The 14,927-nt window shown below is 49.2% G+C and overlaps 1 protein-coding gene across 8 annotated transcripts in view; it reads left to right on the top strand.

Moving 5' to 3' along the window:
• The window catches only part of Svil (supervillin), a 184,626-nt gene extending 171,224 nt beyond the window's left edge, over positions 1-13,402 (top strand). For all 8 annotated transcript variants that reach the window (XM_052157226.1, XM_052157227.1, XM_052157230.1 and 5 more), the window contains 9 exons: positions 1,482-1,633; positions 3,703-3,808; positions 4,630-4,837; positions 6,266-6,399; positions 8,641-8,796; positions 9,915-10,058; positions 10,949-11,073; positions 12,180-12,335; positions 12,425-13,402. In XM_052157226.1, coding sequence (XP_052013186.1) covers positions 1,482-1,633; positions 3,703-3,808; positions 4,630-4,837; positions 6,266-6,399; positions 8,641-8,796; positions 9,915-10,058; positions 10,949-11,073; positions 12,180-12,335; positions 12,425-12,511 — 1,268 coding nt within the window. In that variant the 3' untranslated portion in view covers positions 12,512-13,402. The remainder of the gene's footprint in view (positions 1-1,481; positions 1,634-3,702; positions 3,809-4,629; positions 4,838-6,265; positions 6,400-8,640; positions 8,797-9,914; positions 10,059-10,948; positions 11,074-12,179; positions 12,336-12,424) is intronic.
• Positions 13,403-14,927: the final 1,525 nt, after the last annotated feature.

Genomic DNA, 14,927 nt, shown 5'->3' with positions numbered 1-14,927 from the left:
GAAATGACTTGTAATTGCCCAAAATAAAGACGATTCCCAAGAGGAAGGGACAAACATGTCCATCATGTAGAAGGAAGCTGCAAACTTAGTAGGAGACAAGGGGATTCTAGCTTCTAAGTAATGAGACAAATGTACTCGTGAGGCGGGGAGGGAATGAGGTGAGTTAAAACTGCCAAAGATCTGAGGTGTCCACAGCCTTCACAGACCAGAGCTCCGCCCACCCCAGGAAACAATGATGCTGGCGAGCAATCCCTCCCCATACCGCATGTCTTCCTCCGAGCATGGAGGCATCTTATCAATAGTCTACCAGCAACAGCAACATGACAGCTTCACTAGCCTGCTTAGGTCAGTGTCCTGCCCAGTGACTGTTTGCAGAGTGCAGCATGATCTGTGCCCGGGAGGGTCATGGGGGTCATAAACTCTGTGGGTGTAGCCCCTACAGGCAGAGGCAGGGTGCTTTGGAGATGGTCAGGAGGTTGCATTCTGGCACAAGACTTGATCAGGAGCAGCCCTCATTTCTCTTGTCTGTGACTGCTAAACAGAAGCCCTAGTAGCAACACTGGAGGCTAGAGGGTAGCCTCACATTGGCCACCTTTGTTTCCACACCCCCCCCACCCCCCACCGCACGGGTCCCTCACTGGCCTGGGGCTCACGCATGCGCTGAGTGGTTGGCAGGCAAGCTCCCAGTATCCACTTGTCTCCATCTCCCCAACATGGCACACGACCATACAGGGCTTCTTCTCCCACTTAGCATGGGTTCTAGGGGTGGAACTTGGATCCTTCAACTGAGCTATCTCCATAGCCCAGAAAAGATTTATTCTTGATAGTTTTTTGATGGTGTGAGCTATCAACACTCTAATTTAGGGATCTGAGTTGTAATGACTAAAGTCTGGTATACTTACTAATAAACCTTTACATTACTAAAGTTAGAAACAAATACATTGAAAATAATAAGTTCTCCTGTGTAGAACTAAGTCTGGCTGTACTGAGGAAAACTGTCGAGGACGTTAGTCAAGATGTCTGCTTTAGGAAGTGCAGTGTATTTTAGGCTCTACTCAGAGCCCATGGGTGCACAGCACATCAGGGCAGAGAACATGAGGTGGTACAACACACTCACACCTCACGGCTGGGACCTGAAGAGGTGGGGAAGTCAGGCTCCATCATTCGCTTCCTTTGCTCTTGAAGCTCCACCAGCTGTGGCTGGCGTCCTCTCGTCCTCAGCTGACAAGAGAGGCGGAATGTTGGAAAGTGAGTGCGTGCGAGCCTGGTCCTGCTCTTGGTCACACACACGGGGAACGGGCCTCTGCCCGAGATGATGTGCATTTTATCTTGGGTTTCCCAGAGGAGCCATCCGTCAGCTAAGACAAAGATGGCACCTCACTTTGGTTCCATCACAGATTCTGGGGACGAGGCGCAGTGTCATTTATCTGCTGCCCCTCTGGTGTTCCAGCTCTCCTCACCTTCTGCTGTTGTGTCTGCAGTGGGAAGCCGACAGAAGGGAGAGCATCCGGTGAGAGTGGCTGGCAAAGAGAAGTGTGTCTATTTCTTCTGGCAAGGCAGGCACTCGACTGTGAGCGAGAAGGGAACGTCTGCTCTCATGACAGTGGAACTTGACGAAGAGAGGGGGGCCCAGGTAAGCTCTGGGGAGCCACTGCAGACCCAGACCCTGCTCCTCCACGTCTCCCTACCCCTCTGAGGTCTCCTCTAAGAAGAAATGAGCCTGCAGGCGCTCCTAGCCCCAAACCAGGGGTTTCTCACTGAACAGAGAGATGCCTCCCTCCCTTTTCATAGGAAGCAGACCCAAAGCAGCCCAACATCTCTTGGCTGGGAGCAGCCATGCTGGAGGACAGTTTGGGCCTGAGGACCATGGCAACCAATCAAGTTTCTGCTCCCCTGTCACGCCCTCCTTTCCCTCCGCCCCCTTTGTACCTTCTGTTTCTATAGGTGAAAAATCACACTTCCTTTACTTATTTACAACTGTTCCCAGTGATCAGGAGAGAGACAGCCCAACTCTCAGGCTCCGTCCAACCTTGGAGCATAAAGACTTGATAAGCTGTTTTATGGGGGCTGCTGGCATGGGCACTGGGATCACGTTCAGGGCATTGTGCGTGCTGGGCAGCACGGTCCTGTTAGGCTGCATCCCCGGCATGGCCCCCAGAGTGATTTTTAATATTTGGATGATCTGTGCCCTATGTTCCATCCATGAGTGCCGCTGATTGAGAGCCGGCTCTGGAGCTCTTGGGACACGTGACACTATGGGCGGGTATTTTTACCATCCTGGATGAATCATTCGTTGGCAGGGATGTGGGGGAGGAGAGCAGAGCACCGCTTTCTAGAAATAGAGCCACGCTCATTCAGCTTTCTGACGTTCCCAGAACTGATTATGTGCCCTCAAAATAATTTTAAGACCGAACGAATGTTTTGTGCTACAGATCATATTTTAGAAGTAGACCTTAGCATCAGTGGCATTTCAGCTTATTCCAAACGGTGGGCGATTGCAGCTGCCGGTTTTTTATAGAAGCCATAAGTGGACATGTTTTAACCCTGGATTCAGAGCACACCTGGAGTTTGGGGTTAATCATTCTACTCTGAGCATTCCTTATTTCAATCCAACACATGGAAAACCAGTGTAGACACATAATGCTGCTGCCGGTAAACGGTACGCGCCCAGCCCTGCTACGACGTGATGCTTGCCCATGCGAGGCAGACCTAGGCTCGGTAATGTAGCTTATGGTGGAAAATGCTTACACATTTTTGGATGCCATTCCTTCTGTACGGGATGGAGTCTGCCAAAGTGAGAGCAAGTGGGGCACTGGCACCTGAGGAGGGAAAAACAGAGCAGTCAGGGAGAGCCCCGTCACTCCACGCGAGGATACGGGGTTGGTTCCTGTCACTGTGATATACACCCCTGTGATATACACTGTGATATACATCACCTTTTAGGTGATCTACTTAAAAGGAGAAATGTTTCTTTTGGTTCTCTGGGATAGTTGGTTGACCATGTTGGTTTTAGGCTTGTAGGGAGGCAGTAATTCATGGCAGAAATGCTTCACAAGAGTGAAACTGCTTGGCCCATTTCTAGAAAGCAAAAGAGATGGACAGGAAGAGGCAAGGATCTCATAACCCCCTTCAAAGATGTGCTCTGAGTAACCTAAGGACTCCCCACAAGGCCCCACCCACCTCTGGGATATCACAGTCTCCTAGCACACAGCCTGGGGAAGCTGAGCCTTGAGGGGATGGTCCTGAGAGGCATTTAAGACCTAACCTACCACAGATGCTAGCTACAGCAAGGGCATCCCTCCAGACTCACTAAGTCGGCAACTCTTCTGAGCAGTGGACCTTGTTAAACATGTTAAATCTGTCACATCGTAGCCATACATAAAATACCATGAAAAGGCCAAAGTTAGTGTCTCTGAAGAATGAACATTCTTCATGACAAAAAAACAGTGATCGGCGAAAGAAGGTGCATGAGGTATCAGAGCATAACATCCTACCTTCCTATCATGGGAAAATACAGCCTTGAAAATACTTTGAAAGAAACCCCATGCGTCACACTTTGGGTCCTGCTTAGCTTCAGGAGGCAGTGGGGATATTCTGTGTGCCCCGATGCTGGTGCCCAGAGTCCCTGAAACAGGTGTGTGTTATTCTCATGCCTTTGACAGCCCCTTCGTCTGACCAGGTTGTCCGTGTTTAAATTTGAAGGTCCAGGTCCTGCAGGGGAAGGAGCCACCCTGCTTCCTTCAGTGTTTCCAGGGGGGTATGGTGGTGCACTCAGGACGGAGGGAAGAGGAAGAAGAAAACGTGCAAAGTAAGTGACGTCTCGTGCTACAAGCCCGTGTTTGTCTCTTCTCCCTGGAGGTATTTTGGAAGGAGGGCTTTACAGTAAGTCTAGGGGCTGCAGAGATGGCTCAGGCGGTTAAGAATGCACGCTGGGCTTATAGAGAACACACAGTAATCAGGCAGTTCACAACCACATGTTAATTCCAGTTCCAAGGGGGATCTGACGCCCCCTTCTGGCACCCACAAGCACTGCACTCATGTGTGCACTCCCATATATATCTATATCTATATCTATAGATATATATATAGATATAGATATAGATATAGATATAAAACTAAAATACATTATATAATTACATTTATATGTAGTTGAAAACCTTAAAGTCTGACCTCAGATAGCTGTGTCTTTCCCACTGAAAGCTGTCTGATGCTGGCCTGTTACAGCATCGTGGAGACTCCCACCCTGCGGACTGCTTCTTTCCTGATCTGCCCTTTTGTGTGGGAAGCCTTGAAATGAATTTGCAATAACTGTCTACACTGTTCATGGAAATTAAAAAAAAAAAAAACAGTGGATTTTCCATCATAATCTGTTCACTGGCAACCACCCTATCACTAAATCCTTAGCATTTTTCTCTTTAGAGTTTTAGTTATGTAATGTAAATCTCGGAAAGATTTGGTTTTTTCCTGCCCTGTGTACTTTTGGCAACCTGATTATAACTCCGGACCACACACTGCAGTCCGTGCTGGGCCTCTGGTCCTGCAGTCCCTCTGACAGCATACGGGGAGCCCAACGGGCCACGCCTCGGGTGCTTGCTCCTAATGAGCTCTGTGCGGATGCTGTCCCTGCAGGTGAATGGAGACTGTACTGTGTGCGAGGAGAGGTACCCATGGAAGGGAACTTGCTGGAAGTAGCCTGTCACTGCAGCAGCCTGAGGTCCAGGACTTCCATGGTCGTTCTGAACGTAAACAAGGCTCTCATTTACCTGTGGCACGGATGCAAAGCCCAAGGCCATACGAAGGAGGTTGGAAGGACTGCGGCAAACAAGATCAAGGAAGAGTGGGTGTTGCTCTGCTCCAAGGGGGTCCCAGAGGGATGGAGGCAGGCAGAGGCAGTGCAGGGCTCCCCATATGTTTACAGTGACTCCAGGGACCTCTGGAACTACCGCCAGGGCAGACCTAAGTCCAGAGGATTTGCAGCTCCACAGAAGCCTCCCATCTGCAGGCTTTCTGAGAACATGGCTGCCTCTGTAAAAGGCATCATTGAGCCGGGCACTGTGGTGGATCCTTGCAGCCCCAGCTTCCTAGAAGGCTGAGGGAAAAGGGACAGGCTAGCTCAAGAGTTTAGGGCCAGCCTGGGCTCTATAGTAAAATTTCATGGGGGGTTGGGGGGAGCGGGGAAGACAGCACCAATGAGGCAGATGTCCCCAGCCGGCATAGTCACACTCTGGCTTCTTTCTGTGAGTGCTTCTGAGCATACTGCCTGCAGCCTGTGGTGCTACAGAGGCCCGTGCAGGGGTCTTACAGGAGTCTCAGTGTGTGCAATCCTGGAGTGGCAGAAAGGACAAAGCTAAAGTAGAAACTGGGGGCTACAACATCTTTAGAAAGCAGGGAGCCCAGCTGCAGGTCGGCAGACAACAGTGAGTTCTCACACCCCTGGCCAGCAGTCCTGGGGACCACACTGCTGGGACTTTCCCCTGAGGCCTTTCTGATGGGCAGGGTCCTTAGGAAGAGCAGCACAGCCAGAGGGGGACCTGCCACTGTGTCTCTGCTCTTACCTGCAGCCCAGGCAGCCTCAATTCCTTGAGAACAGCTGGGTTCCTTCCTAAAAAGGGAGCGTCCTGTCACATACCAGCAGAGTGCCCTTGGGTCAGCCCATTCTGTGGGCATTGAAATGGATGACAAGTGACCTTCCAGCAGGCAGGCAGATGAAACTGGACTCACAGAGCCTCCTTCTGTGGACAGTGGAGGTGGGCAGAGCTTAAAAGATGTCACTTGAGGGATCCAATAGCATCCATGACCCAAAGGGCTTTTTACTTGGGCCATTAAGGAAAAAAAAGCAAACTAATGATGAATTCATTCACTTATTCATTTGGTAAACACTTACTGAACGAACAACTACTTGGTGCCAAAGAAGGGATCATGGAGTCAGCAGTGAGCAAACTCATCTGCCTTTCTCCTCACGCAGTTTATGTTCACAGCAGAGAACAACACGGAGAAATGCACTGCATTAGATATGAAAGTGAGCATTGTCTTCATGACACATATAGCTCTGCATTCTTCCCTGGAGCAAACTGGCCTCTCTTCCTCCAGCACAAAGGCTGGGAGAACTTTTACAGAATATCTTTTGTTGTTGTTGTGGTTGTTCATCAATGAGAACTGTTTTCTTCAGTTAGAGAGTGAAGTCATCTGTGGCTTTGGTCTGGAATAACTGTCCTGCAGACACTCTCCAGGCTTCTATAAACCTCCGCCATGTCTCCCCACGCAGGTGTCCCCTGGAAGCAGGCTTACACAGCAGCAGCAATGTGACAATACATGAGTGTGACGAAGGATCCGAGCCCCTGGGATTCTGGGATGCTCTGGGGAGGAGGGACCGCAAGGCCTACGACTGCATGCTTCAAGGTAACTAACGCCACAGTCCTCAGTGTCCACCCTCTTCCCACTCACGTATTTGCTCATGAGACATTTCTTGAGGGCTGGGCATGGTTTTGCCAGCAAAGGGCTTGCCGTGCAAGCATGAAGACCCTAGTTGATTCCTGGGACTTTATCTCTAGTCTAACTGGTTAGCTCCAGCTCCTCATGCATGCATTCACATATACACCCTGCCTCCTGTACACATCTGTAAAGATTTACTGAGTATCTGCTGCATATAGCACACAGTGAATAAAGCCAAGGGGAGATCTCCCAGAGGATGTCTTCCAAAAAGGAAGCTAAGCCACACTCTGTATATGACTTATTTTCTTGTGAATAAAAATGCTGTGTCATAAAAGAGTGTGAGCATAGAAAAGAGAGGATCATTCCCAGCAGGACAGTCACACGCACAGCGCTGTGGGAAGACGCAGCTGCGGGTTTGCATAGTGCCTTTAGGCTGGTATGACTTGACAAAAAAAGGACGGAAGTCTGAGCTAAGCAGCAACATGACAAGCTGTTGGGTTTGGCCATTATCCACAGTAAAGGACAGCAATGGGAACCCCAGGGAGACAGTTTGTCCCCAGCAGATCAGGAGGGTTTGAGCAGCAAGCCCTGAGCCGTATAGAGACACTCAGTTCTCAGCACTCAGGGCTGGATGGGGAGACTGCGAAGGCAGTGGCTGATGCTCAGTGCCTACTGCGAGATGTTTTACGAGACATGAGAATGGGACAGTTACCCTCAGCTTGAGGACTTGGAACCTGGAACGCAAAGCTGCACAGGAGAGGCCATTGTGGAATGGCGTGGCTGTCTGCGGAAAGGCGGCAGGCAGAAGAAGGAATTGTGGGACCCCCTTCATTCAGACCTCAACCTTTCAAGACTCATAGATCCCTGTGAGAAAACGGGACACAGTCCTTGCAAAGGACAGAGTAAGACGTGTGTGTACGGTGTAGACGTGATTTGGGGACTTTATGTCCATGGCCTGGGAGCTAATTTATAAGTATTTGTTGCTATTTTCAAGGCGGTAGGCAAAGACAGAGCCTACAAGGCGCAGAACTAGATAGTGGACGTCATAGAGACCAAGGGATAAGGAGGCCAAAAGGAAGTGACATGGGGTGCACCCGAGGTCAGACTAGCTGGTGGGGTATGTGAGGGCAAAGTGGGGAGCCCTGTCCAGAAACCGGAAGCCTTTCTGAATTTTGTAAGATGGAGCTATCTTAGGCGTGGAACCCAGTTCTAAACACCAAACTCCTTTGTTTCATACGTTGACTTCAGGATAGCTGTCCTCATCCTCTAAAGTGAAGTGCAGGGCTGTGTCTTCCCTTAAATATACGTTATTATAACCACAAATGTCGCAAAACAAACTTTCTTCTGTTAGTCATCTCTGACCACTCACATGTCGCAGAGACAACCAGAACCCACGTGTTCCCGTGCTTTCCACCCATAACTCAACAATAAGGCAGTCAGGGTGACTGTCCTGTAAGCCACCCTCTCCCTATATGGCCTTGGTGCCCCCTTGCTGCCACCGAGAGGTTAATGACCATAGGACGTTGTAATATATTCCACTCTACCTATCCTTCCTCCACAGCTGGGAACAATGGCCAGTGTTCTGTCTATTGTACAATAGTGTGGTTGGCATACTCTCAGAGTTAATTATTTGTCCATAATTGAGGTGAATTTCTAGAAGTGAGACTCCTCTGTCAACCAGTGTCCCCCAGAACATTGAGCCAACTTTCTTCCTTAGCAGAAATTATCAAAAGAGAACATTTCCCAACTCTCATTATCTGAGCACAGTATCCAGGGGAAAGCACTGTTTCTATTTAGTAGTGCTGGGGTGATCTTTTATGTTTTATTCTCTCTCTCTCTCTCTCTCTCTCTCTCTCTCTGTGTGTGTGTGTGTGTGTGTGTGTGTGTGTCTGCCTGTGTCTGTCTGGTGTGCACATATCTATACACACACACACACACACAGAGAGAGAGAGAGAGAGAGAGAGAGAGAGAGAGAGAGAGAGAGAGAGAGAGAGAGAGTTTAGTCTCTGTTTGCCTAGCATGCCGGAAGCCTGTGTCTGATACCCAACACTGCAAAAAATAACTAAAACAGACTTCCCAGAAAGAGAATTTCTAAATCAAATCCTGCTGATTTCCCTCCAGTTCTTTGAGTTGTTTCATGTTTTACTTCAGTCCATGTGGAAGTCAGTCCATATGGTGTTCTTAGCTTTGTTCTCTTTTCTTTGGAAGATCCTGGAAGTTTTAACTTCGCGCCCCGCCTGTTCATCCTCAGCAGCTCCTCTGGAGACTTCTCTGCCACCGAGTTCGTGTACCCTGCGCGAGCGCCCTCTGCCGTCAGCTCCATGCCTTTCCTGCAGGAGGATCTGTACAGTGCGCCTCAGCCAGGTAAGCACTGCTGGGGGCGTGGTCGCTTCCGGGAAGCCGTTGTTTCTTGTAAGCAATTTCTATCTGCCAAGTATAACTACTAGCAGACTTGCTCAGAGCATCTTTTTATCCACCCATTGCAAAAGAAAACAGGAAACTCTGAGAAAACAGGAAAGGGGGAGTTTCTAACATCCCCATAGCGCCAGTAAATGTTTCTGCATTATCCCATTGGCCAGAAGATGTCATGTGGCCACTCCAGCTATAAAGGATCCTGGAAAAGCACGTGGCTAAGGAAAGGGACATGGGGAAGCTCTCAGTAGGGCTAAGGTTGCAGACTTGGTCTCCCAATTCCAAGATCAGACATGTTCCCACCAAGACATACCTTAATATTCAAACCTATGCAAAGGAAATGAGCTCTGTAGACCCTCCCACCTTCCTGCCAATCAAGCCCTTGAGCTCATAGCTGTCCAGAGCCTGGAGCCTTATGTTACAGTAGTTGCCCTACCACTAGCTCAGATCTTGGCAAATTCATGTATCATACTATGGGCACACTATGGGCAGCAACCTCGAGTATCTAAAAGAGAAGGTGACTCTCCCTGCCCTTGCATTCCTAGACTCGTTAACAACCACTGGCTTTTAAAGCAATCTCAAAATGCACATCAAGAAGGACCTTGGGGCCACTGACATAGCAAGTTGGAGAGCATTGGCCACACAAAGCAAGAGTCAGGCAGAGCCTTAAAAACTAGGAGGAAGAGCCAGGAGGATTCTGTTCAAAGTTCACATCCCTGCAAAAGAACCATCACTGCTCAGAGCATCGTGGGGGTGAGGACCAGCCAGATGTGAGCTCTCTGGAGACCAGAGGTGGCTAACAGCAGAGCGCTGAACATTTGAAAAGGTCACCAGCAATCTGTGAATGTACTGGGAAAGGGAGGGAAGCCATGAGGCCTTTCTTGGGTCACTTCCTCACACTGCTAGGGATCTTCAGAGCTTAAACTCGGGAATGAGTGTGCAGGGACCACAGATCCATCAGTCTGAGCCTTGGCTAGAGGGCTACGGGCGTCGTCGCTAGCAGAGCATCAGGGCTTCTGCTGGGCAGTGAAGGAGACCCTCATGGCCCCACTCTGCTCTTAACCCCACAGCTCTCTTCCTTGTTGACAACCATCACGAGGTGTACCTCTGGCAAGGCTGGTGGCCCACCGAAAACAAGATAACCGGCTCTGCCCGCATTCGCTGGGCTTCAGACCGGAAGAGTGCCATGGAGACAGTCCTGCAGTACTGCCGAGGTAAGGGCAGGAGAGAGGGGTGGGGAGCCGCCACAGGCCTAGCCGTGTCCCTTCTGAGATGCCTGCAGCCTTGAGAGGGCTCCAGCACTCTCCCTTAAACTGATGGAGGCTTGTCAATCTTAAGATCAGTACATTCTCTACTACTAGAACAATGGAGAGTCCATAATCTCTTTCAAATGACAGGGCTGCCCACAGGTGTATTGTGGGGCCACCTGCACTGTCACCACTCTGAATATGGACGTAACTGGCTAAGTGACCTCCATGGCACAGTTCTCTCTTCAGGCAGTGCCAGCATTAAAGAAGATACCCATGCCCAAACTGGCTAAAAGCCGATGCCAGCCTTCCTTTGGGTATTCTATCCAATGATAACAACAACTGCAACATAGTTTCACACCCAGCGTCCACATGGGATCTGGCCTTTGACAGAACGTGGATACCTGTAACTAATGCCTTGTCTGCACGTTGATAGTTTACTGGCTCTCCTAATGCACTGGAGTGTGCGCAGTTGACTCTTGCCATGGAAAGTTCTTTGTGAACAACCTTACATCGCACCAAATGCCCACGGCACCTGCAAGATGCTTCTATTGCCTGTTGCCTGCTCTCGGGGCTTGTCCTCCAGGGAAAATCTCCAGGCAAATGAAAGGGAAGCAGACATACCCAGTGGGAATTTACAGAGAGCCTTCTGTGCCCTGAGATTCTGTCCCTGCAGGGTTTCAGGAGGTGGGGAGTAGTCACCTTTCAGATAAGCAACACCCCTGTGTTGTTATGAATAACTAGTGATGGACATTGTAAACATGCAAGTCAAGAGTTCTGGAAGAAGATGGGAGGAGCCTAAGAAAAAGCAGGACAGACTCCTTGGGCCCACTGACGAGTGCATTGTGTCTCCACAGGAAAAAATCTCAAAAGGCCGCCCCCCAAGTCTTACCTTATCCATGCCGGGCTAGAACCCCTGACGTTCACCAACATGTTTCCCAGCTGGGAACACAGAGAAGACATTGCCGAAATCACAGAAATGGTGAGCTTGGGGCTCCAAGGACTACGGGCATTGCCGCTGCCTCTTTCAGTCAGAGCGCAAGGCAGAGGTTGCCCTGGTAGCTCTGCCTCTACTGCAGCTCCTTGGGCGGGCGTGGCAGGAGATGCGGGGATAGTGCATAATGGAGAGCTGGCTGTAATTAAGGCTCACTGCACACCGACCTGGCAAGGCTACAGCACATCTGATTCCTCACTTAATTACCAGGACGGGACATTAATGTTCATCTTACTCTTATTTTACCAGTATAGAAGCCGAGGCATAAAACACTTGCCCCGAAGCTCTGAGTCGGCAAGCGAGGGGAGATTTACAGGTGCAGGCGTGTGGGCTGGGTACCATGCCCACGTCTCCCTGACGCTCATCTCCATAACTTGATCTTGAACTCATTCAAGCGCCGTCCAACTGCCCAAGGGAGGCAGTGCTTCCCAGACCCAAGTCTAAGAGATGAAGATGGGTTTCCCAGACTGTCTCTCCCCCTGCTGTGTGTGCGTGTGTCTGTCTGTCTGACTGTGTGTGACTGTGTGTCTGTGTCTGTGTGTCTGCGACTGTTTGTCTCTGTGTGTGTGTGTGTGTGTGTGTGTGTGTGTGTGTGTGTGTGTGTGTAACCCAGGGCCTTATGCATTCTAGCCACACACTCCCCCACTCAGCTACACCCTCACCCTTACCTTCTTTGTGTCTCATTGTGGATTAAGAAATGGATCGTAGGGCAAGAGGAGAGGGCATGATTTCTTCTGAACGTAATTACTTTAAAATATGTTCAGACAAATTCCACTATGTGTAAGCATTTAGTGATTTGATTTCAGGTCCACTAATCTTTCTCTGCTGTTCATTCATGGGTAATCTGAGTCCCTAAACATTCATTCATTCATTCATTCCTTCACTTCTGGAAGCAGTTCAGAAACAGGCTTGATTTGAAACTTAGTACATGGGGAAAAGCTATGAAGGGTAGGAGATAATTCCTGGACATCCAGGGCCCCCACTACACAGTGGAGTGACGCCTCAGACCTCCCCAGGCCGTAGATGGAGCGGAGCTGGGACTCTGCCTGTGCTTGTAGCACTTGTCTGCTCAAATGTTCTGTGCTCCACCTCAGGACACCGAAGTTTCCAACCAGATCACCCTGGTGGAAGATGTCTTAGCCAAGCTCTGTAAAACCATCTATCCACTGGCAGATCTGCTCGCCAGGCCACTCCCAGAGGGGGTAGACCCTCTAAAGCTTGAGATTTATCTCACAGATGAAGACTTCGAGGTGAGTGACCCTTGTGTGGGATGGTGACGGCCCTGGGAGAGCCTCCTTTCTCTCAGCCACTCACCGGGCGTCTCTCCCATCTCTTCTAGTTTGCACTCGACATGACGAGAGATGAATTCAACGCACTGCCCACCTGGAAGCAGGTCAACCTGAAGAAGGCGAAGGGCCTGTTCTGAGGGTGAGGTGACGGAGCTGCGCAGAGCTCGCTGCCACCACACCAGAACACGGATGCAGATATATATTTGGACTAGTATTTTTTTTTCTGTCAAAGAAGAAAGTATTTTTGAATGAGAGTTTTTCAAAACCTGGTCTTATTAACTCTACAGCTTGTCCTGAAGTCGAGCATTCTATAAATGTACAGGAGAACACTTCGGTTGTTCTTTTCCACAGTTCAGGTGAACTGAAGAGCGTCTCTTCCGTTCCCCTCAGCCAAGTGCTGCCTCAGCGGCCGCTGCAGCCTCAACCTCCTGTCCCGGCTCAGCGTTGCCTTTTTTAAAGCGATTCTCTTTATAAAGTGTTATTTTGATAGTTTGTGAATTCTAAATATATATATATATATATATTTATATAAACACATATAAATCAACTATGTATTTAACAAAGCAATACGTATTCATTCACTTGCAACTGTTTTCTTTGGTGTCAAAACAATATTACCATTGTAATATAGGTAGAGGGCCATGTCGCTTCTGTTGAGTTAAGCCTTCCACCAGTCTGCCCTGTGCTCGGAAGTGCCTCCTTCAGCCTTAGGTCTGGCTTGTGCTGAGTTCCGCTTCCGGTGCTAAAGCGAACAAAGACCTTGTACTCCTGGTGTGAACTCTGAAGAATCTATTTGAATCAACCTTTCTACCTTAATGTCTCCCCCCAGAAATGTATAGTGCCTTGTTTTATGTACAGTTTATATACAGAAAAGTTTGCTCTGCTGTTTTGATGCCAGTTTGGAACACTATCAACAGTTTTATTCTCAGTAGAAATAAAAAACATCTCAGTTTCTCATACCCATTGTAAACATTACACGTGTCATTTTGTGACACAGGATCCCAAAATAAAATTTACAGTAATCACAATTCATTGATCAGTTCACATTGAATTCCAAAGCTGTTCGTCTGTAGCTGTCAGTCAAGTACCAGTGTGCTGTGCTGGGTACCAACTGCTGGGGCTCTGGATTTCAGTGCAGGGCAGGGTGTGAGACTAAATGGACTAAGCAGACATTTGACCCATAAATTTGCTCTAAACACTGCACATGTTCTCAACAGCACAGCTGCGTCTATACTCATTTTAAGATCTCAGTGCCTTTTCTCCATGTATGAATAGATGTGTAAGGTGTTAAGATCTAAACTATGGGGTTAGGGTAAAGGGCTCGGTGGGAAGTGCTCACTTACCATGTGTGAGGCTTGGGTTCAATGCCCAGCACTGCTAGAAACTGAAAAAAAGACAAAACCATGAGTTGAATCTGTGCTCCAGATGCGCTGTGAGCTGTTACAACCCGGCCCATCACCAACTGCTTAGTCTAGTTTAGCTTGTCTGTTAACTTCCTAGTCCTCTCCCGTGCCAAGCCTGGAGCCTGTCAGCTGCTCCTGAACACACAGCCTTATAATTGTGTGATGCTGTCCAGACCCCAAACTTTCCTGCTGTCCTTTCTTAAGAAAGGAGACAAAACCTATGTCCCCAGCATGACAGATCTTTGGGCAGGGATGGAGGAGATGGGCTTTGAAAGTTGTTCGATGCCGAGGACCTTCTGGTGCTGATGCTGTTGTGACAGGAGCTGGAATGGGATAGCATACAGGTGAAGTAAAAGAATGGGGTCATGCCCCCCAGAGACGATGGAAAGGGAAGGGCTCAAAGTGTGTCTTCCAAATAGCAGCAACAGGGAGATGTTTGCAGCCATTAGAGCAACCTGGAGAGGGTCACAGAGAGACGGGTCTGCCAGCATCTGCAGCCAGCTCAGGAAGTCAACAGGATACCTCAGACATGGGGCTCCAATTGAGGCTCTCCAGAGAGAACCAAATATCTCTGTAGCGGGTACCGGGATGATTCACACATGGATGGGAAATAATGGACTAGACCCATGTGACAGCAAAGACTGAGAATTCCCCAACAGGCCATGTGCAACCTGGAGTCCCTGGAAAACGAGTACTTAGCTGTTTGTGTCTAAGCCTTCAAAACTTGGCAAACAAGTGTGTGTCCCTCTCAGCTCAAGGCTAAGGCCTGAGACCCTAAGGATTACCTGTATGTCCTAGAGCCCAGAATCTGGAGTTCTGGTGTCTACATAGCACAAGAGCAGCTCCTTGAGGGGGGTGGGATTTCCTCTGTCTATTTCAACAGTCCCTCCCCAGAGCATCCCCTTCAGTTCTCAGGCTAATACACTTTCTCCTCTGGAAGTTCTTCATGGACACAAAGCAGACTCAGCCAGGTTAGTACTCTTCGTCTGGTCAAGTTGACACCTGGACTTGACTGTCACAGAGAGTAACAGCAGTGACTAGAGTGAATGTAATTCCAGGTCTCGGTCATCAGCACATCCCTCAAAGCCAAGTTGTCCCAAAGTGTTCTAAACTCTTGTACCAGCACCTGTACTAAACGTCATCCACCAGT

The sequence above is a fragment of the Apodemus sylvaticus genome, chromosome 14, assembly GCF_947179515.1.
Source record: "Apodemus sylvaticus chromosome 14, mApoSyl1.1, whole genome shotgun sequence".
NCBI lineage: Eukaryota > Metazoa > Chordata > Mammalia > Rodentia > Muridae > Apodemus > Apodemus sylvaticus.
The sequence above is the reverse complement of the archived record's forward strand: the minus strand, read 5'-3'. Positions and strand labels throughout refer to the sequence as shown.